The sequence below is a fragment of the Phacochoerus africanus genome, chromosome 3 (genome assembly GCF_016906955.1).
Source record: "Phacochoerus africanus isolate WHEZ1 chromosome 3, ROS_Pafr_v1, whole genome shotgun sequence".
Lineage (NCBI taxonomy): Eukaryota > Metazoa > Chordata > Mammalia > Artiodactyla > Suidae > Phacochoerus > Phacochoerus africanus.
The window spans coordinates 11,467,451-11,490,772 of NC_062546.1; the positions used below are offsets into that span (position 1 = coordinate 11,467,451).

Genomic DNA, 23,322 nt, shown 5'->3' on the forward strand with positions numbered 1-23,322 from the left:
CAAGCACAGAGCCTAGATCTGAGAGTGAAAGCCCCTTTAGGTTGGGTGCCCTAAACACCTCACTGGCCCGATCCTAGTCCTGGCCCTAGGTGCCAGGTCTTGTGGGTAGTAGGATGGATAACATCTCGATTTGCCCTGGCGAGTCCTGGTTCTGCTTGTTGTCTGAGCAAGATTTCAGTCTTGGCCCCCTTTCAGTCTAATGACTTTCCTTGTTGGATAAGAGTTCTGTGGTCCCTCACTTGCAAAGTCTGTATTTTATTCTGTGAGAATGGGGAGCCACTGAAAAGTTTAGCTGAAGGATGTTTTGAGCAGACTCAGGCTGCCATAAGGAGAATGGAACACGAGGGGAAGAATGGAGGCTGCTAGGTCATCCAAGTGGGAGAAAGGGGGAGCCTGGAAGAAGTGGATGGAGTAGAGAGTTGCTTAGGAGACACTGCTGTCAGAACAGAATGATGAATTGCATGCACTGAGTGAAGGCTTCCAACTTCCTTGTTCCTCTGTACTGAAAGCCCTGGTGTTTTCTCTGCCCATATTTAGCTGTGTTACCTTGAGGCAATCTTTTCACCTCTCTCAGCATCAGTTTCTATATCCATATTAAGGGCTTCTCAGAACATTTAAGATTGAAGAGTTTCTTCATGGATTTAACATTTGCAAAATGTCCCCAGGGCCTTTGCACATGCCATTCCCTCTACCTCCTTCCTATTATTCAGGTCTTTATTGAAGTTTGAAGGAGGCCTTAGAAGGCCCTCCCTGACCACTCCTTCTCTAGTTTACTCTCTATCCTATTACAGTTATGTTCTTTCCCATTTGTTTACTTTCTTCCTGTCTCCAACTAAAATGTAAGCCCATGAGAGCAAGGGCTTGCTTTTTCAGGGATTATAGTCATCCTTAGCACCTAGGACTGCGTCTGGCACATAATAGATACTTAGTAAATATTTGTTTGATATAATGAATGAAGGAAGGAACAAATGAATGGGGAATGCGTTCCTTGACACTTTAATGCCCCCCCAAACCATTTTAGATACCCTTCTATAAGACTCTTCTGGCCTGGGAGCATCAATCCTGGAAGCAAGACACCTGGCCCACATTCAAATTCTGACTGAGGCACTTAACAGCTGAGTTTAGTTAAGTCGGTTAACACCTCTTCCCTTCACTCTTCAGTTTAATCCCAGCTTCATTCTTCACTTTTATCCCCACCTGGTAGAAATGTGAAGATCCAACTAGATAGGAAAATGCTTAAAGCAAAACAGGCATTTTAAAAAATGTATTATAAATTTGCATCTGTTTACTTTTTTACTTTTATTGATTTACAATACTGTGTTAGCTTTAGGTGCACAGCATAGGGATTCAGGTTTTTGTGGTGTGGTGCTGTTGTTGTTTTGCAAATTATATTCCATTATAGGTTATGACAATACGCCGGGTTTTTTAAGCTTTCTTATCTTTTTCTTTCCCAGTCACGCCTTTCCAAGTCTGATCACCCTTGCCCTTCTCACCAAGCACCTCAATAGCTCCTTCGCACCCAAACCTGGAGGACCTTGCAAGCTGCTGGCCATGGCGCACGCAAATATTTCCTCTCCTAAAGGGCAGAAAAAAAAAACCTTCCCGGCAACGGGTCCCGCGGTCTGCGGAGCTGGCGTCAGCGGAGGGATTTGCGCATGCGCACACGCATGCGCAGAAAGGCCCCGGGACGGGCGGGGGGTGAAGAAGGGGCCGGCCTTTGAGCGACAGCGACGCAAGATGGCAGCCACCACGGGCTCGGGTGAGCGGGGGCGCCGGGCCCGGCCGGCCGAGGGGGCAGGGGTTCGGGCCGGGGGCGGGGGACCTGCAAAGGCTCTTGCTGCGGGGCTAGGGTCTCTGCGTTGCCTCTGTCTGCTAGGTCCCGCGGCGGCGACCCAGGCGGCCTGAGTGGGGAGGAGGAGCAGGCGGTGGCCGGAAGCACGGGCGGGGGCCTGAGGGGCCTGTGGGAGGCGCGGCAAGGCCCAGAGGCTCCCCCGGGCGGTGTGAGGGCCCCGCTGAGAGGAAGGGCCCGGCCCCGCTGCGCTGCTGGGCGGCGAGAGCGGGCGAGGGGTGAGCCCAGAGGCACCCCTGAGGAGACTGGAGCTGGCGGCTCTTTGGGGGGAGAGCAAGGGGTTCTCTGGAGGACGAGGAGGCTCCCCCAAACGAATGGAAGTCCTTTATTGGGTGCTGAGGGTCTAGGCGGGGGGAAGCAACTGTGGGATGTCCATTTGGCGGGGACTTCAGAGAAGCCTCTCTGGATGGATGGGGGAAGGAAACAGCATTCTGAGAAGTGATTGAGAGGATCCCCCATTGGTTCAGGGGACGACTCCAGTGTTAGTTTTGGGGATGGGGTTAGCTGAGGAAATTTCTATGTTGATTAGAAAGGGGGGTGTCTTGGGTGTCTGCTTTTGGGGAGATTCGGGGCATCTCTACAGGATAAGAGAAGGGGAAAAGGATTTCTCGGATTCCAGCGGGATCTCGTTGGAGCATCAGAAAGTGAAATGACCCCATGGTTACCAGGCCCCTATTTGAGAAGATAGATGTTAGGTTTTTGGATAGTTCCGGGTAGGGCAGTTGGTGGAAGCCTGCGATACTGGGCGAAGAAGAGATGAATTGGGAGCCCTGGAGGTGTCTGGGGTAGGAGTCAACTGAGGGAAGCCCCATGCAGTGGGTGACAGTGAGAAAAGGTCAGGTTTCAGAAATATTTCTTTTAGAAAAGATCTTTATTGAGTGTCACTCCTTTCCACTCTTTTGAATATTGATAACACATGGTTGTTCAGCTCAGCAGTTCTCCATTGGCTTGATGGGCATGGGGAGAGGGACAAGTGAAATGGGAACCTTGGGTGACTGGAGAAGAAGGCTGAGAGGCAAGAGAGCATGAGGGGGCTACACTTTGTGTGTGTGTGGCGGGGGAGAGGGTCTACCAGGCCCTAATAGATAAAGGGAAGTAGCATTTATTTTGAAACTGGATTTCCTGCTCTACATTTCTGAGATGTGCCAGAGGATCAAATCCTGAAGGGTCTGTTTCAGAGTTAACACTCCCAGTTGAGCATCAGGGGATGGACTCAAATGGCCTTCTGGAGCAGGCAGGCTGAGGATTGCCTGAGGAAGGTCCCTCAGAGGGGCTGATGATGCAAGAGAGTCTGATTCTGGAAATGCAGGATTTGGGAATGACAGTGTCTCCCTCCCTTTTGGTGAGGATGCTGTCCCCTGAGGTGCCTGGCAGTCAAATTGGCCAGTGAAGTCCTCCCAGATGAGGTGACAGTGGGTGACCTGTGATGGAAAAAGCAAACAGGACCACCAGCCCGGACATTGAAATCTGATGCTGCAGCAGCGTTGTTAGGAGAGAGTTGGTGACCCAAAGTGAACAGGGTGGGGGGAGTGTGTCTTTGAACGATGGTCCCCCTCCAGTATCCTAAGGAGCCATCTTTGGCTGATTGTTATAGTGGGAATAGAGGGAATTTGAAGTAGGGGATCTGACTGAAGTCACCTGCCACAGGCTGCCTTTTATACTTAAAGCAATGGGGTCTTCCTAGAGGACAGAGGAAACCATACATCATTTTCCTAGATTTTGATTTCAGTTGGAACAGTGCTGAGTCAGTTCATTTACCAAGAGACCGCCAGAGACATTCTCAGAAGAGAGAGGCTGAGTCAGGCCAGACTGCTGTGGGAAACCTCTCACTAGAATAACACCCCTGCCAGGTTGCTATGAACAGGGGGGTGCACTGTGCCTGGAGCAGCCAGCATTATGGTGCTCTTGCAACTCAGCCCTGTTGGCAATCACTTGATAGTGGCTACCTATAATCCGGTTTAACAGCTACCTAATTCTAACTTCTTGAGGCCCTGCCAGTTGAAGAGTTCTTCATAAATGCTGTGGTGGTCAGATAAAACATCGTCAGCTGCTGTCTAGTGGCATGTAAGAACACTTGGCATGGTTTAGATAAGATGGAACAGGTTTTGAGTTGCCCTAAAATGGGTTTCCCAGAACTCCTTTATTTATTCAACAGGTATATTATTAAGGGTTTGCTGTGTTCCGTTGTGAATAGCGAACGAGATGGACATAATCCCTGTCCTTGAGGAGCTTCTCTTCAAGTCAGGACGAAGCCCATTAAAGGACAAAATAATTAAGATTTCAGATAACAGTAAATGCTGTGAAGGGAATTGTGTAATGTAATAGTGTCTGGAGAGGTGGTCAGGAAAGGCTTCTCCAAGAAGGGGCATTTGAACTGAGACAAATGATGGAAGGAGCCAATAGTGTGTGTCACAGGCAGGGGAGGGGGAGACAGTGAGTGCAAAGGCCCCGTGGCAGGATGAAGCTTGGCATGCTGAAAGAATAAAATAAAGGCCTTAGTGTGCAAGGAAGTCTTCTTAAAGAGATGGGTTGCAGAGATACGGCTTTGGACTTTTTTTTTTCCTTCTTTTTTTTTTAATGGCTGCACCCTGGGCATATGGAGATTCCTGGACCTGAGATTGAATCCAGTCTACACATCAGCTACAGCAGTGCAGGATCCTTTAACCCACTGAGCTGGGCCTGGGATCCAATCCATGCCTCCACAGTGACCCCAACCGCTGTAATTGGATTCTTAACCCCTTGCACCACAGCGGGAACTCTTGGTTTTGGATTTTATTCTGTGTGAAGGGAAGCCATTTAACAAGTATTTGGTCTGAAAGAGACATTCAGTAAATATTTGTTGAATGAATAAATGAGAGTCTTAAAAAGAGGAGAAAGATCCGATATCTGCTTCCAAGCAGTAAGAGTGCAGAGTGCTATGGTCGAAGCAGAAAGATTTTGTTTGTATTATACTAAAATAAGTGTACAGGCCTCTCTGCTAACCCTGAAAAGCCTTTCAGGTGTGGTCAAAGGCCCTGAGGCCTTCCCTAGACTGGTTTAGAACAAGCCTCTTGATTAATCCATGCCCCTGGTTGCCAGGAAACAGCTGGGAAGCCTTTGAGTTCCTATAAGGGCTTAGTTTTTTGTGGTCACTGCTTTTTTAACACTTGGCAACACCTTCTCACCTCCTTTGGTTCTGCAGTGTGTGACTTCTGCCTAGCTCTTAGGGTGTGGGACTGTGGAAAGTACACTAGAATCCTCAGGATGCCCACGCTGCCCTGGCCAAGATTGCAGGACCTCAAAGAGTAGCTCTTGGTTGCCAGGCCTTTCCTCTCACCCAGCCGCCTACAGTCTTCTCTGACAATTAACCAGAAACTTGAGTACCAGAAGAGTAATCCCTTTGCATTTTAAATTTGCATACGCTGGAGTGGCCTCATACACACACTCCTCTTATGAACATTTAACTAAATGGGCAGTGGATGTTACGTGGTCTTCCATTTCATTCAGGGGTGTTCCCCAGGAGCAGCTGGAGCTGGGAGATGAGAACCTGTGGTCTCTTAGCTCCAACTGGCACCGTAAGATGCTCACACGGTGAGACACACAAGAATGATACCAGCTGAGTGCCTTTTGTACAACATGGGCCCTGCTTTCAAGGGGACTTCTTCATGTGGTGCTCAGCTGAAGGCACAGCATTGTGCTCCAGTGATGGAGGGAAAATGCTTTGTTGGGCTGGTACAGCCTATAGCTCCTCATAGGGATTGCCAAGGCTAATGTGATGATTGAGATGTTCCCCTTCACAATAACTTTATTTTTTTATTTTTCACAATAACTTTAAAAGCACCCTCTTCCTACCCGCCACTGCCACATCCCCTTTCTGTCCCCGCTCCCCACCCCGTTACCTGAAGTGTAGCTCCGCAATGGTTTGATAAAAGTAGAATAGAAAAATGTGAAGTCAGGAATCCTCTCTTTAATTCTGAAGGGCCTCAGGGACGTACAGAGCAGCACACTTTGTGAAGTAGCGATGTTAACACTATAGCTGGATATTACACGTAGTGGTCTAGAGTTTTTCTTAGCACTTTAACTTAGCTGTTATGTCATCTCATTTAAGGCTCCTCAAGCTAGTAAGCTAATCAAGGAAAGTGTTTCTAAGGGAGACTGGTGGCTGGCTGAGGAATGGTGACACTCAGACTAGAGCCTAGAGGGATTTTTGTCTCTAGTTCCTTCCCCAGCCTGCTCTTTTACCATCAGAGGGAAATGGAAAGGCAAGAATTTGGGCACATGCCCTTCCTTGGTCTTGGTGTTAATCTTGGTAATACAATGGGCTTTAATGAGAAGCTTCTGCTGCCTGTAGCAGCAACTCTTTTTATAGCACCGCTGGCAACTTTTTATCCCATTCTGGGTAGTGCGCTGGCTAATGAGAGTGAAGTCCACATCTGAGGAGGGTCTTGCTTATACCATACACTAAGTCACTTGCCCTTATTGCACTTAGGGCCCCTCATGTCATGTGCAAAGTAATTAAGTCCTTGTTTTCAATTTACAGGCAAGTCCTTCAGGCTTCTTAAAAAGCTGCACTTCTAGGGCTTGCTGTCCTAGGTGCTGTTTTAAATGCTCGTCTCCTTCCTGACAACAGCCCTTTGAAGCAGGTATCTATTGTGAAGGTGAGGAAATCGCAGCCCAGAGAGGAGAAGTGACTTGTCTGGGGCTTAGAGCCAGTGACTTGCAAATCAGGGTTCAGAACTGGGACAGCTCTGCTCCAGGACATATGCTCTTGGCCGTATTATCATTTTTCCAGCCCCTCATTGCCTGTTCTCCAGCTAGGCATCTCAGGTTCCTTCTGCCATTGGCAGGTCTATGACATTTCCTTCCTTTGCAGATTAGTTCTTTCATGGGTAGATAGGAATGACACCAAGTAGGATTCTTTCTTCATCGTCACATTCACCTCATACAGTAGTAAGTCCAGTAAGTGTTATCCCAAATCTTCTTCTTTGTCTCCATTATTGTCGTCCTTGTCCTACCAGAACTGTCTTTCTCTTGCCTAGAAGACTGCAAAATTCTCCTGCTTCCGGACTTGCCCCTGTCCAGTGCATTCTCTATAGAGGAGGCAGAATAATTTTTCCAGACAAAACAGAAACTACCATTCCCTGCAGAAAGCCCTTCCTGCTGTACTTAGCATAAAATCCATCTCTCTTCCATGGCCCACTAGGCCTTCTGTGGTCTTGGCCTTGCCTTCACGTGGCCTTGCGTGATGTGTACACCTCTCCTCTTGTTCTTCCACTTTTGGGAAATGCTCTGCCTGCACATGACCACTACTTCTCCTTCTTCAGGTCCCAGCTCTGCAGAGAGACCATCCCTGCCCACCCCTTTCAGTATAGTCTTCTCACTCATTGTCACATCTCTGTTCTGTTCTAAGTGCTTAACCTTGTCTGAAGGTTTCTTTTTCTTTTCTTTTCTTTTTTTTTTGTCTTTTGTCTTTTTAGGGCCGAACCTGCGGCATATGGAGGTTCCCAGGCTAGGGGTCTAATCAGAGCTACAGCTGCTGGCCTACACCACAGCCACACCAGATCTGAGCCATGTCTGCAACCTACACCACAGCTCATGACAACGCTGAATCCTTAACCCACTGAGTGAGGCCAGGAATCAAACCTGCATCCTCATGGTTCCTAGTGGGATTCATTTCCACTCTGCCATGATGGGAATGCCAAGGTTTCTTGTTTTGTTTTGTTCTGCACATTTTCTGTGCCTTTCCAGTAGGGCAGGAGTCTGTCTTGTTCTCTGCTGTATCCCTAGTACCCAGCATAGCCCCTGATGTATAGTAGGTGCTCAGCAAATATTGAATGTTGCAGTAAGTTAATCCAGGGTCTTATCTTAATGTAGCCAAATACGTGCATTTGACATATTTGGAAACAATGTATCTGATCAGCCTTTCAAAAAGGAAAGCTCTTATCCCTAGGTGTCCTGAGACACTTACCACACCTCATTCTTTGTCTCCACTCCTTTCAGAGAAAATTTGGTCTTTGGCCTCGATGGCCCTAGCAGCAGAGAAACACAGGGTCTTACATTTTGCAACCAGCCGTTTGTTGTCACATTGTCTGGACTGTTAAGAATGATAGATTGCCACTGTAGATCACTGATTCTCAATCAGTGTACACGAGAATCACCAGGAGAGTGTATTCGGTTGCTGGGCTCTACCCTCAGTTTCAGATTCATTAGTCGTATAGTGTAGTGTTTTGGTGTGTGGCCTAAGAATTCACATTTCTAGCAGGTTCCCAGGTGATGTGTAGGCTGTAGGTCTGGGGACCATAATTGGAGAGGAGAAACAGGCTCCTCTGGACAAGCCTAACTAGGCACCCAGACCGTGCTTGCCAGTTGCTCAGCAATAAAAGGACCTGCCCCTGACTTCATATCCACTTTTCAAGAACATTGAATCCAGGTACGTCACCTTCCAGGCCTCCTTGTTTTCCAAAATGGTAGCAACAGCAGGCTCCTGGTCCAGTTCAGGAGTTTGGTTACCCATTCACGTCTTCCCTGAATGGGTAACCAAACCAGTTACAACTAGCAGCTTTCTTTCCAAGAGAAACCTGTAGGTCTCTGCCATTTTATTTTATTTTATTTTTTATTTATTTGTTTATTTTTTTTGGTCTTTTTAGGGCCACACCCGAGGCATATGGAAATTCCCAGGCTAGGGATCGAATTGGAGCTGTAGCTGCTGGCCTACACCACAGCCACAGCAACGCCAGATCCAAGCCACGTCTGCGACCTACACCACAGTTTACAGCAATGCCAGATCTTTAACACACTGAGCGAGGTCAGGGATCGAACCTGCATCCTCATGGATACTAGTCAGATTCGTTTCTGATGAGCTATGATGGGAACTCCATCTCTGCCGTTTTAAATCAAGACCCAGGCCAGGACAGGATTTTCTAAGACTGGTATACTATAATAGCTGCTGCTTTGTGGCCAAGATTTTCCCAAAAAGATATTTTAAAGTGCTTCAAAATCCGTTTTGTACCACAAATATTTTAATGTGTTGCTGTGTTTCAAATTACTGCATTAAATGTTTTACTAGGGCATGGTGTAAAACCCTATCAAATATTCATGCTTTTTCAACCTGGTTGTCATATTTTCTTTGTAATATCCTGCAGCTGCTGACTTTTCAGTTTATATTTAGCCAAGAGAATAACTGGCTGACTTTTGATATTGACACAGATCCAGGAAAAATCCTTCTGAAAAGAATTCTGAAGTAACAGGAACCAATGCTTTCTTTTTTAAAATATCTTGGATTACTGTGTTATTTTAGCACCTTGATAAAGTTATCTTAACATTTGCATAGTTAACTTTTTGATAGTTACAGTTTGTTAACAAGAGTCCATTTTTACATCATCTGTATTAATATTGTCTCTTGAAGCTGTTTCTCCACCTTTTAGGTGTCAGGTTAACACAGAAATTTTAGGATTCCTAAAATTTAGGTTGAGTCACCATGGGAAGAAAACATATTAAAGGGTAATACTGGGTTTTTCTGATTCGTTCTTGGTTTTTGACATACATGGGTTTAATTTTTTTTTTTCCGGCTTTTTGGCTTTTTGCCGTTTCTTGGACTGCTCCCGTGGCATTTGGAGGTTCCCAGGCTAGGGGTCAAATCAGAGCTGTAGCCACCAGCCTACGCGAGAGCCACAGCTACGTGGGATTCGAGCCGAGTCTGAGACCTATACCACAGCTCACAGCAATGCTGGATCCTTAACCCACTGAGCAAGGCCAGGGATCCAACCTGCAACCTCATGGTTCCTAGTCGAATTCATTAACCGTTGAACCATGACGGGAACTCCTAATTTTTAATATGTTCACTGAAATCTTTTGTTTAACGTGTCATGATTTTGAGCTAATTCTCCTCCCTTGGGATGGGATGAAGTCCTCCGTGTAGCTGATAGACTCACAAGGTGTACAGGATTTCTGAATTCCACCAATGTTTGAATTTACGTCCCTAGGCTAGCCCCCGAAATTCTAGAACAAGGGTATGGTCAGTCCAGTTGGAGTTAGATGCACTTGCTTGTTAGAAAATAAGGTGCCTTAACTTTGTATGCAGTTTCTAAATGGTTGGAATATCAGTGACATGCTCTCAAATATATTTTTATGAAACAGATCAGTTTGTAGTGAAGAATCCTTGACTTGGAGTTCCTATTGTGGTGAAGCAGAAACGAATCTAATATCCAGAAGGATGCAGGTTTGATCCCTGGCCCTGCTTTAGTGGTCAGGGATCTGGCATTGCTGTGAGCTGTGAGGTGGGTTGCAGAAGTGGCTTGGATCTGGCGTGGCTGTGGCTGTAGCCAGCAGCCGCAGCTCCAGTTTGATCCCTGGCCTGGGAACCTCCATATGCTTCGGGTGCAGCCCTAAAAAACAAAAAGCAAAAAAAAGAAAAGAAAGAAAAAAGAATCCTTGACTTGAGTGTTTGGGGGGAAAACTGGTTTTCCCTCATTTCTTTCTTTTATTTATTTATTTATTTTGTCTTTTTGCCATTTCTTGGGCCACTCCTGTGGCATATGGAGTTTCCCAGGCTAGGGGTCCAGTCAGAGCTGTAGCCACCGGCCTATGCCAGAGCCGCAGCAATGCGGGATCCGAGCTGCGTCTGCGACCTATACCACAGCTCACAGCAACGCCAGATAACCACTGAGCAAGGCCAGGGATACGAACCCACAACCTCATGGTTGCTAGTCAGATTCATTAACCACTGAGCCACGACGGGATCTCCTCATTTATTTTCTTTTAAAGTAAGTTTCCCTAAAAGTGTGTCTGTCTGTCTGTCTTTTTAGGGCCATACCTGCGGCATGTGGGGGTTCCCAGGCTAGGGGTTGAATCAGAGCTGTAGCCGGCCTACGCCACAGCCACAGCAACTTGGGATCCCAGCCAAGTCTGCGACCTACACCATAGCTCATGGCAATGCCGGATCCTTAACCCACAGAGCAAGGCCAGGGATTGAACCCACATCCTCATGGATACTAGTCGGGTTCGTTAACCACTAAGCCAGAATTCCCATATTTCCCTAAAAGTCTTGATCGCACTTCATTAAAAAATAAAACTACTTACCAAATTTTAATTATCTCAAAATAAAAAACCTTAGGTACCTCAGTTATATGGTATCAGTGTCCAATATCTTGGCCGCAGTAGAGCATGTTAGAGTTTACAGTGAAAAAGGAAGATATACTGCCTTTTCTTCAATCAGAAACATTTATTGAGGATCATTACATACCAAGAAGCATACTGGGTTCTGGGGAGAAAGGATTGAATGAGTCATGACTCTAACTTGAGAAGCTCCAAGAGTGAGTCAGACAACAAAAAGAAAATGAAGTTTAAAGAAAAAGAGAAGGTCCAGAACAGACATTGTGTGAGGGTAAAGGAACTTGGGGGTGGGGGGAGCTCTAAGAGTACCACTACCTCTGCAGCCTGACTGCTCAGCTCCTTATTGAAGATTTGTGTTTCTTCTTAAGATCATTGTATTCAAAATTTAATGTATAGCTTTTCTTGGGCTATTTAAAATCCATACTAAACCCCTTTGATAACTTCATCATTTTAGAACTCTCTTTTAATAGTTCTACGAATGTTTTCTTGCTGTATTCCCAGAAATAGACCAGAGTTAGAATTTTGTGACATCGAGCATTGTTCATACTGGAATAATAACCCTGGCTGACACCCAGCCACCCATTCATTCATTCAGCAAGCATTTGAATGCATGCTCTGGCAAAGCACTCTTTGACGTGTTGGAAATTCAGCAGTGAACAAAGCAGCGAAATTTTACTCTCATATTCAGATGGGAGAGACAGACAATAAACAATTAATGAAGTGGAAATGAATACTGTACATTTAAAATGTCAAGTGGTAATGATGCTGTGAAGAAAAATAAAGTAAGATAAGGGAATGGGAATTTAGATGAAGAATAAGGGAGCCAGCCAGCCATTCCCAGAGCTGGGACCTAAAATTCTGGGGCGAAGGAACAGCAGAGCACAAAAGGCCAACTCAGGTTGCCTATTCAGGAACTTCAAGAAGGATGGTATGGCTGAAGGAGGGTGAGCAAGCAAGGGGGAAGGTGACAGGACAGGGTGCTGGGAAGCAGGTGGGGCTCTGTGGGGAAGGTAAGGAGTCTGGATGCTAGTTGTAAGGGCGAGCCAGTGGAGGGCTTTGAGAAAGGGGAGTGATGGGATCTAAACTTACCAGTAAAAGGCTCGCTGCAGAGAATAGACTGTAGGTAGACCAAGAAAACAGGAAGCTGAGATGGCCTGCTCTGCAGTGGTCACAGTGGGGACAGTGAAAATGATCATCTGGGGGATGTATTTGGAAATAGGTTAGATATGGGCTGTGAGGGGAAGATTTCTTATCATGACTCCAAAATTTCTAGCCAGAGAAATCTGTGCCATATACTGAGATTCAGGAGTACATAGTAGTTTTTGTTTTTTGAGGCGTGCAAGGGACTTTTCTTGGGAATTATTTTAAGTTGGAGAGGCCTATTAGGCATCTAAGTGGAGATGTCTAGGAGGCTGTTAATTGGAAATATAAATTAGAGAGTTATTAGCTTCCTTGATCTGGATAAAATCACTTGAGGAGTAGGGCAGAAAAGCAGTGGTTAGTGGGCTGTGCCCCAAAGCCTGGCAAACCAGTGTTTGGAGGTCAAGGAGGTGAGGCCTCTTAGCCAGTGAGGAAGGAAGTGAAGCTGAGGCTGGGGGAAGAAGGAGGGAGTTGCCAGGTGCAGCTGAGAGCTCCAGGAACCTGGGGCGGGGACTGAGAACTGACCACAGGATTTGGCTAGTGAGTGCTGCCTGGTGCCCTTGGCGAGGACACTTTGGGTGAGTGACTAGCTAGAAAAGCCTGATTGGAGTGGGTGCAAGTAGGGTGAAGAATTGCAGGCACGGGGTCTGGACAGCCCTTTTAAGTTGTTTTGCTAAAAAGGAACAAAGAAATGAGATGGTAGCTAGAAGGGGGTATGAGGTCAGGTGAGGCGTTTGGGGGTTTTATTTTATGGTGGTTAATACAGTGTGCCAGAGAAGGTGATTTAGTCCCTGTGCCAGCTGTTCCACAAAGTGCTCAGCAGGTTTTACCTCATTTATTCTTCCTCGCCGCCGACTGCAGAGGCAGGGCATATTGGGAGCCCTGTTATGCTGACGTCAGGGTAATTTGCACGGTCACCCAGCTAGATTGCTAGAAAGTTGCGGAGCCAAGGACTTGATCCTAGGTCTGTGCTCTCAATCCTCTGCTGAGAGATTATAGAATTTTCTCCTAAGTATGTATGCTGTTATTCTTATTTGTGGGAGAGAGCTTTGCCATTACTCTGAACAGCCTGTTTCAAATAGAGTGGTCCACTAACTTTCCTTACGTTTGTGTTTCTACTTCCTTGGCATCTAAAAATCATTTATGTGAGTACACACATACAAGGAAGCATGGGTTGACTTTGTGTTAATCGTCTTTAAAATAGAGTGTGCATACCTTTTTATCCTTTGCTCAATTTTTAAATTTTTCAGCAAGTATTTATCTAAAGCCTACCACAAAGGCTAGTTTGGGGTGGGGGTTAATGGAGAAATATTAGAAACATTTTTTTTATTTCTCTCTCTTTTTTTTGGGGGGGGGGGACTCCCTCGGGGCATGCAGAAGTTCCCAGGCCAGGGATCAAACCCAGGCCACAGCAGTGAGGACGCTAGATCCTTAACCTGCTACATCACCAGGGAACTCAAAGACCACTTATTTTAATGTTTTTTGTAAAAATGGGAACCACTGCCACAATCACCCAAATTAATATGTGCTGCCTTAAATTGTTTAACATTCCTTCCATTTCCCACCTATCTCAGCCTCTAAGAAGTTCGGTAACCTGTTCTGTCTTGACAGTATTTGCTCTAAGCAAATGATTCTGGCTTTCTATCCTGAGATGTTCATAGTAACACATCCTAACCTGGCCTCTAATCCTTCAGCCAATCCTGAACATTACCCAGGAGATTGGCCTTGTCTCTTGTCCTGCTCAGAGCCTTTCACAGCTTTCCACTTGTTACCCTAAGGATAAACTCCAGGCCCTTTAGTAGTAATATGTCCCCACTTCTTTAACTTTCATCAAATTTAGAGGGGTTATGACCCACTCAAAGGTTAAGAAACATTGTCCTATGATTATATTTCTCTCATACATTTTGATACTATTTTATTGAACTTTGTATGTGTGTATCTTATTTCCATAGTGAGACTTTCTCTCTTATTGGGAGGCTCCCATTTTTACTTTCATAGCCCTAGTAGGGTCCTGCATGGTGTCGGATAAGTGTTTGATAATTATTGTACAGAAAGAAGGGTTTGTATGTATATATCACTGACAAACTTATGGGTAGGGAAATTTTGACAAACAAGTAAAACGCCTAGCTAACTTTGTAAAAAAATTGCAGTCATGAAATGTGTGAATGTGGAATGAGCCCAGTTTTACATACATTAGGCATGGTAAACCATAGATGGTTCCTTACCAGGGTTGTATACCAGCTGAGCAGGTGCTAATCTGTTTAAATATCAGAAAAGTTGAATGAATCACTGCATAATTTGCAAATTTTTGCAGTTCCTAATTTTGCTAGCTGTTGTTCTTCCAGGCTTTATGTTTGTTTGTTTTTGTTGTTGTTGTTTTCTGGGGGTTTTTTTGTTTGTTTTTTTGCCATTTCTTGGGCTGCTCCCATGGCACATGGAGGTTCCCAGGCTAGGGGTCAAATCGTAGCTGTAGCCACCGGTGTACACCACAGCCCAGCCACAGTGATGCAGAATCCGAGCCGAGCCTGCAGCCTACTCCACAGCTCACGGCAACGCTGGATCCTTAACCCACTGAGCAAGGGCAGGGATCGAACCCGCAACCTCATGGTTCCTAGTCGGATGCGTTAAGCACTGCGCCACAACCGGATCTCCCAGGCTTTGCTTTTAATCAGTTTTTTAAAATGTTTTTTTTTCTGTCATTTATTTATTCTTTCAATCAATTTTTGAGTGAAAATAAAAGTTTATGGCTTAGAAAAAAATGAGTTAAAAAGTAGTAGTCTCCTGTAAAAGCTATCCACTTTGCGCACTTAAATTCTGTAGATTTAGCTAATAAATAAAAACCAAATGAGTACTTAACTGCCCAATGCCAGATTAGCACGTTTATCAGTCTTTACTGACCATTCTGACAAAAGGTTTAAAATATCCTCTGAGCTAAACCTAGGGTGTTAGGGCTCAAAGGGGTTTTTGATAACAATTAGGTGACCTCAGATGTTGCAAAATTGTGGCCCATAAGCAGAATTTGACCCACAGACATTTAGCCAGAGCAAAGGCGGGACTCCCCTTTAGAAGGGACATGTATTCTCCAGCTCATCTCAATTCTTAAGACTTTCAGTTGTTTTGAGCTAGACATTAAAGAAATTTGCAAAAAAAAAAAATTTGCTAAGCCATACCACTCTTCTTGCTAATTTAATTTTGTTCTTTGAAAAATATGTTATTTATCTTAACATGTAATGGTTTGTTGTGGTTAGTTTTAAATGAATTAAATCTTTTTATAATTTCTCAGTTTTAATCTCTAATTTGGTAAATATGAATAGCTATAACCCACATAAACAAAGGCTCTTTGACATCAATAAATTTTTTTTGGTCTCTCTCTCTCTCTTTTTTTTTTTTTTTTTTTTAAACAGCTGCACCCACGGCATATGGAGGTTCCCAGGCTAGGGGTCCAGTCGGAGCCGTAGCTGCTGGCCTATACCACAACTCATGGCAGCGCCAGATCCTTAACCTGTCCTTAACCCACGGAGCAAGGCCAGGGATTGAACCTGAATCCTCATGGATGTTAGTCAGGTACATTGACGGCTGAGCCATGATGAGAACTACTTCAGTAATTTTTAAGAGGGTAAAAGGGTGTTGAGGCTGAATAAGCTAAAAACTGTTGTTCAAAGGGAATAAATACGTATTGTAATCAATATATAGTACATTTATTCTGATATTTATATGTATATTCCAGCTCCTGCTTGGAATATTTCTAAACTGCCTAGTAGATATTGGCTGGTCCAAAGTTTTTCATTTATTAAGCTGTTTTGATGCCTGCCTTATAACTGAATCAAATTGAATCATCCTGTAATGTCACTACAGAGCTAGCAAAAAACTGACTTTGTCTTCTGTGGTGCTCAATAACTGTTCCAAATACTAATCTTTTTTTTTTTTTTTAGGTTTAAATAGTGTCATAAAATTTTTAATTTTTTTATTACTCAGTGAATTTATTACATTTATAGCTGTGCAGTGATCATCACGATCCATTAGATAGGATTTCCATCCCACAACCCCAGCACATTCCCCCACCCCCCAAACTGTCTTTGGATCTTTAGTGTCGTATTTGAGTTGATTTTTCTTGTTTGTGTATCAATTGTAGATTTTTGGTTTGCAGTTATTCTGATGTTTTGATATATATGAGATTGTTTTAAGTTATTGGTCTCTTAATTGCAAGTGCATCTCCAGTGTCCTGCATTTTTACTCACCTCTTCTCATGATTTCTGATTTTGGTGGCATAATTGTGTGTGGATGACTTCACATCTTTACTGTATATATACCTTTACTGGTGAGCCTTGTCGTTTGTTGTATTTTTGTTTCCTGTTGCAGCCTTTTCTTTTCTGCCTAGGAAAATTCCTTTAGTATTCGTTGTAAAGCTGGTTTAGTGTTGCTGAATCCTTTTAGCTTTTGCTTATCTGTGAAGCTTTTGATTTCTCCTTCAAATTTGAATGAGAGCCTTGCTGGGTAAAGTAATCTTGGTTGAAGGTTTTTTCCTTTCATCACATTAAGTATGTCATGCCACTCCCTTCTGGCCTGCAGAGTTTCTGCTGAAAAATCTGCTGATAACCTTATTGGGGTTCCCTTGTATGTTATTTGTTTCTTTTCCCTAGCTGCTTTCAATATTTTCTCTTTGTATTTAATTTTGGTCAGTTTGATTAATATGTGTCTCAGTGTATTCCTCCTCTTGGGTTTATTTTATATCGTACTCATGGGGCTTCCTGAATTTGAATGAATGGTTCCTTTCCCATGTTAGGGAAGTTTTCAGCTATTATCTCTTGGAATGTTTTTTTCTGTCCTCTTCTCTCTCTCTCTCTCTTCTCCTTCTGGCACTCCTGTGATACAGATGTTGGTGCATTTAATGTTGTCCCAGAGTTCTTTGAGACTCTCTTCATTTGTTTTCAACCTTTTTTCTCTTTTCTGTTCCTCGTCTGTGATTTCCACTAATCTGTCCTCCACCTTGCTTATTCGTTCTTCTGCCTCCTGTATTCTGCTGTTAGCTGCTTCTAGTGAATTTTTTATTTCAGTTATTGTGTTTTGCATCTCTTCTTGTTTAAGTTTGATATCTTGTATCTCTTTGCTCAGTGTTTCCTGTAAGTTATCCATCTTTGCCTCCAGTTTATTTCCAATGTCTTGCATCATCTTTAGCATCAACATTCTAAAGTCTTTTTCCTGGAGGCTGAGAATCTCCTGATCACTTAGCCAATTTGCTGGGGGTTTTTCTTTCTCCCTCATCTGAGTTATAGTTCTCTGTCTTTTCATTTTTATGGGCTTTTGGTGTGGTGACCTTTTTACAGAAAATAGAGTTGTAGCCTCTCTTACTTCTGGTGTCTGCCCCCCTTGTGGCTGAAGTCAGTATGGGGGCTTGCTGTAGGCTTCCTGATGGGAGGGACTGATGCCTGCCCACTGGTAGGTGGAACTGATTCCTATCCCTCTGGTGGGTGGGGCTTAGTCTCTGGATGGGATTAGAGGCAGCTGTGTGCCTGGGGGGTCTTTAGCAGCCTGTTTACTGATGGGCTGGGCTGTGATCCCACCTGGATTGTTGTTTGGCCTGGGGCCAGATTTTCCCCAGATGGCCACCTCCAGAGAAAGGCATGCTGCTGAATGTTCCCGAGAGCTTTGCTTCCAATGTCCTTCCCCCACAACAAGCCTCATTCACCCCTGTTTTCCCAGGAGGTCCTCCAAGAACTGTAGTCAGGTTTGACCCAGATTCCTGTGGAGACTTTGCTTTGCCCTGGGACCCAGTGCACGTGAAATTCTGTGTGCACCTTTTAAGAATGGGGTCTCTGTTTCCCCCAGCCCCGTGGAGCTCCTGCACACAAGCCCCACTGGCCTTCAATGCCAGATGCTCCAGGGGCTCTTTCTCCCAGTGCCAGATCCCCACATGTGAAAGTTTGATGTGGGGCTCAGAACTCACCCCTGTAGGTGAGTCTCTGTGAATCAGTTAGTTTCCAGTCTGTAGGGCTTCCCACCCGGGAGGTATGGTGTTGCTTATATCACGTAATCACCCCTCCTACCTCTTGATGTGGCCTCCTCTTTGTCTTTTGGAGTAGCATATCTTTTTGGAGGTTTCTGGTCCATTTGGTTGAAGATTGCACAGCATTTAGTTGTAAATTTTGTTGTTTTTAGGAAAGAAGTTGAGCTCCAGTCCTTCTATTCCAGCCATCTTAATCCCATCTCCCCCAAATACTAATCTAAAATAAGTTTAACTCATTTTTTGTTATTGTTCTGTTGTGTATGTGGGCCTTGTACACTTTGTTTTTAAGTAATTGAATGGCTGATCCAATGGAAATAACTATTGGAAGTACAGGATTCATTACTAATACTGTATTTTTCCCTACTTCACAAGTAAAAAATAAAAACATCAGAAAGATATAACTTGAATTCACTATCAGTTTCGAAACTGATAGCAGTGAGTTTATAATATTTGGATTAAGATTTCCTAAGCAGGAGTTCCCGTCGTGGCTCAGTGGTTAACGAATCTGCTAGCAACCATGAGGTTGCAGGTTCGATCCCTGCCCTTGCTCAGTGGGTTAAGGATCCAGCATTGCCGTGAGCTGTGGTGTAGGTCGCAGACGCGGCTCGGATCCCGCGTTGCTGTGGCTCTGGCTAGGCCAGCGGCTACAGCTCCAATTCGACCCCTAGCCTGGGAATCTCCATATGCCGTGGGAGTGGCCCAAGAAAATAGCAAAAATACAAAAAAAAAAAAAAAATCCTAAGCAGGGAGTTCCCATCATGGCTCAGCAGTAACAAACCCAACTAGTATCTGTGAGGATGCGGTTCGATCCTTGGCCTCACTCAGTTAGAGATCCGGTGTTGCTGTGAGTTGTGGTGTAGGTTGCAGACGCAGCTCGGATCCCTTGTTGCTGTGGCTGTGGCGTAGGCCGGCATCTGTGGCTCAGACTTGACCCCTAGCTTGGGAACTTCTGTATGCCATGGATGCGACTCTAAAAAGAAAAAAAAAAAAAAAGATTTCCTGATCAGACCTGGTTATTAGATGAAGAGAAAACATTTCTAGCCATAAGGATATTCTTTGCTCAAGTTTACAAGAGGAACAGTTACACCAGAAATAATTAATATAGCCTGACTTCAAGCTCTGACACAAAAAATAGCACATTTTTTAAAGTTTTATTGAAATGTAGTTGATTCACCATGTGATAATTTCTGCTATACAGAGTGATTTAGTTATACATGTACACACATCCATTCTCTTTCAGATTCTTTCCCCATATAGATTATTGCAGAATATTGGGTAGAGTTCTCTGTCCTGTACAGCAGGTCCCCATTGGCCAATCATTTCATATACCTCAGTGTGCATGTGTCAGTCCCAAACCCCCAGTCCATCCTTCCCAGTACTTTTTTTATCTTACCAAAAAGAGTAACTTAAAGTAGAGGTCATATGTTTAACTTCCATTCAGTAATGAAGGGCTTAGCCATGGGAGCTGCTGTACTTTGCTGCTGATCATTTGACTTGAACAAGTTTTAGTGACACTAAAAAATAGGGACCACTTGGAGTTCCCTGGTGGCACAGTGAGTTAAAGATATGACATTGTCACTGCTGTGACTTGGGTAACATCTGTGGTGCAGGTTCAGTCCCTGGTTCTGGAACTTCTACATGCCTCAGATGCGGCCAAAAAAGAAAAAGAAAAAAATGGACTGCTTAGTCACTTAAGAAATACCATTAAGTGAGATTCCCACTCTCAGAGAATCCTTGATCCTTATTTCAATCAGATGTCATTTAACTAAAGCCCTTTGAGCAGGGCTTGACTGATGTAACTCGCCTGGGGAGAGTGTTCCAGGCAAAGGGAATGGCAAATGAAGAGGCCAGAGTTAGGACCTTGCCTACAGGTTGGATCAGATATCACAAGGTAGTGGTTTTAAACTAAAACCACTAAAAAAAAAAATCAAAATATGGGAAAGGGGGTTGAAATCACCCATAATCCTTGCACCCAGAGATAACTTCTGTCACCATCTAAGTCTGTGCTTTCCAATGTTTTGTTTTGTTTTAATTTTGACCACACTTGCTGCATGTGGAATTTCCCTGGCCAGGGGTTGAACCCGTGCCACAGCAGCAAACCAAGCCATTGCAGTGACAACACCAGATCCTTAACCTGCTGCACCACAGGAGAACTCTGAAAGTTTCTCAGGATGTCACTTAGCATCTGTATTAGTTTACTAGGCATCCATGACAGAATACACTGACTGGGTGCTTAAACAGTGGAAATGTGTTCAGCGTTTTGGAGGCTAGAAACCCCAGATCAAGGTCAGCAGGTTTGATTTCTTTTGAGGCCTCCCCCCTTGGCTTGCGGGTGACTGCCTTCTCACTGTGTCTTCTTTACTCCGTGCAAGTGTGCATCCCAGTTGTCTCCTTGTGCATCTAAGTTTCTTTTTTTTATATATGCAAACTTTTTTTGTCTTTTTAGGGCCGCACCCACGGCATATGGAGGTTCCCAGGCTAGGGATCGAATTGGAGCTGTAGCCACTGGCCTACACCACAGCCCCAGCAACTCGGGAACCGAGCCTTGTCTGTGACCTGCACCACAGCTCAGCAACGCCTGAGCACCTGAGCGAAGCCAGGGATCAAACCACATCCTCATGGATACTAGTCAGGTTTGTTAACCACCGAGCCACCATGACTGGAACTCCTGTTTCTTTTTCGTATAAGCACACCAATCAGATTGGATTAGGGTGTACCCTAAGGCCTCATTTAATTTAATCACCACTTTAATGGCTCTGTTTCAAAATACTGTCACCTTCTGAGACGCTGGGAGTTAGGGCTTCAGTGTGTGAATTTGAGGGGACACAGTTCAGCCCATTACACAATCTGTGAATAAGTACCTCGTATTTATCAGTCTGTCAGTATGATTCTGTGTTCTTTGGATAGTCATTTTTATTACCTGTTAGTGACCACAGTAGTAATAATGGCACAGTGATTCCCCCCCCCCCCAAGCCAAACTGGATTAGTTAGGATTAGTAAAGATTTAGATTTAACCTTTTCTGAACAAAAAGCATTGTATTGTCAGGTGTTTTGCTTATAATGTCACAAATATTCTTGAGTTTTGTACTTGCTGAAGGAGACTTAATCATTATAGCCAAGTAATCCAGGTGGTCATTCTAGGAATGAAAAATGCCAGTGTTTTCCAAACAGACCATTCAAGAATGCTTTCAGGTTTTTTCTGTCTCCTTTGTAGTATCCTCTGTGCTATGTAATATTTTCCTTCAATCACCTGACTCTTTTGCTTGTATAATTTAAAAGGAAACTTTTACCACCATCATAAAGGGAAAGGTAGTATGCTGTTACTTGCCCTAAATAAGTGTTTTTTGTTTTGTTTTGTTTTTTGTCTCTTGCCTTTTTACGGCATATGGAGATTCCCAGGCTAGGGGTTGAATCAGAGCTACAGCTGCTGGCCTACACCACAGCCACAGCAATGCCAGATCCAAGCCACGTCTGTGACCTACACCACAGCTCACGGCAATGCCGGATCCTTAACCCACTGAGCGAGGCCAGGAATCGAACCCGAAACCTCATAGTTACTAGTCGGGTTGGTTAACCACTGAGCCACGATGGGAACTTCTGAATAAGTTTTTCTTAAAAGTGAATGCATGACTGTAAAATGAAGGGTTCCATGTACCACCTAAAATTATCTAGTGCCCCAGTAGTAACTCCATCCTCCCAGTTGCTTATACCAAAAGCCTGAGAGCCATAGTTGACTTCTCTTTCTCTCGTACACCTTTTTTTTTTTTTTTTTTTTTTTGGCCATGGCATGCAACGTCTTTTATTGTGGAATCTCAGTTCCCAGACCAGTGGTTGAACCCAGGCCACAGCAGTGAAAGTACAAAATCCTAACCACTAGGCCACCAGAGATCTCTCATCTCACATTCTTAGGCAGCCTGACAGTAAATATCTAAAATTGTGACCTCTGAAATAAAATAAAATTATGCTATATTCTCACCACCTTCACTGCTAATACCTGTAATCTTTTGCTAGAATTATTGCTATAGCCTCCTAGCTGTTTGTACCCTAGCTCCCTTCACTGTATACAGCAGCCAGGGGGATCCTGTTAAAAACAAGTCCTGTCATTGCTTTGTTCAAAACACCAGTGGCTTTTTGACAGTTGGAGCCCCTAATTTCGTACTTTTCTTTGATCTCACTGACTTGGTTGTAGTTAAATCAGCATCTTTGCTATTCTCAGATGCTCTGGGCAAGGTCCTACTTCAGGGCCTTTGCACCTACTGTTTCCTCTGCTGGGAAGACTCCCCTCAGCTACCTGTAAGTCATGCTCCCTATTTAGAATTGTAACTCCCCCAAGCATTACCCTCTGCTCCAGAACTCCACCATCTGTCATACTTAGGTAATTTGCATAATTTATATATGTTTCCTACTAGAATGTAAGCTCCATGAGGACAGGCATTTTTTTGTTGTTGTTGTTCACTGCTTGTTTTCTCATGCCTAGAAAAGTGCCTGACAAAGTAGATGCTCAGATAATCCAGTTGATTTGTTTGTTTGTTTGCCTGCCTTTTCTAGGGCCGCTCCGGCGGCATATGGAGGTTCCAGGCTAGGGGTCTAATCGGAGCTGTAGCTGCTAGCCTACGCCAGAGCCACAGCAGTGTAGTATCCAAGCCACGTCTGCAACCTACACCACAGCTCGAGGCAACGCCAGATCCTTAACCCACCAAGCAAGGCCAGGCATCGAACCTGCAACCTTGTGGTTCCTAGTCGGATTCTTTAACCACTGAGCCACCATGGGAACTCCTCAGGTAGTCCAGTTGAATTAATAATAATGTGTCGAACACTTTGGGAAATACTGAAATATACTGGGAACACTTCCCACAGTCTTGAGTTCCTCCAGTGAGTTTTTCTTCATGGTCATGTGTTAAGTGCTGCGTGGCTCTGAGAGTCTGGCCATTTGGGGGCTCGGTAAAGACAGCTTGTGGGAGTTCCCATTATGACTCAGTGGTAAGGAACCCTAGTATCCATGAGGATGCAGTTTCGATCCCTGGTCCTGCTCAGTGGGTTAAGGATATAAGTTGCCATGAGCCGCAGTGTATGTCGCAGATGAGCCTTGGATCCTCTGTTGCTGTGGATGTGGTGCAGGCTGGCAGCTGTAGCTCTGATTCAACACCTAGCCTGGGAACTTCCATATGCCGCAGGTGTGGGCCCTAAAAAAAAGAAATAAAGAAAGCTTGTGACTTGCCTGGATCCTGAGTTTTTCCCA

At 44.5% G+C, this 23,322-nt stretch overlaps 1 protein-coding gene across 1 annotated transcript in view; it reads left to right on the forward strand.

Moving 5' to 3' along the window:
- Positions 1-1,654: 1,654 nt before the first annotated feature.
- Positions 1,655-23,322, forward strand: part of UBE2V1 (ubiquitin conjugating enzyme E2 V1) — a 33,759-nt gene continuing 12,091 nt past the window's right edge. Inside the window, exon 1 of the mRNA XM_047770884.1 lies at positions 1,655-1,759. Within this exon, the coding sequence (XP_047626840.1) occupies positions 1,738-1,759 (22 nt within the window). The 5' untranslated portion in view covers positions 1,655-1,737. The remainder of the gene's footprint in view (positions 1,760-23,322) is intronic.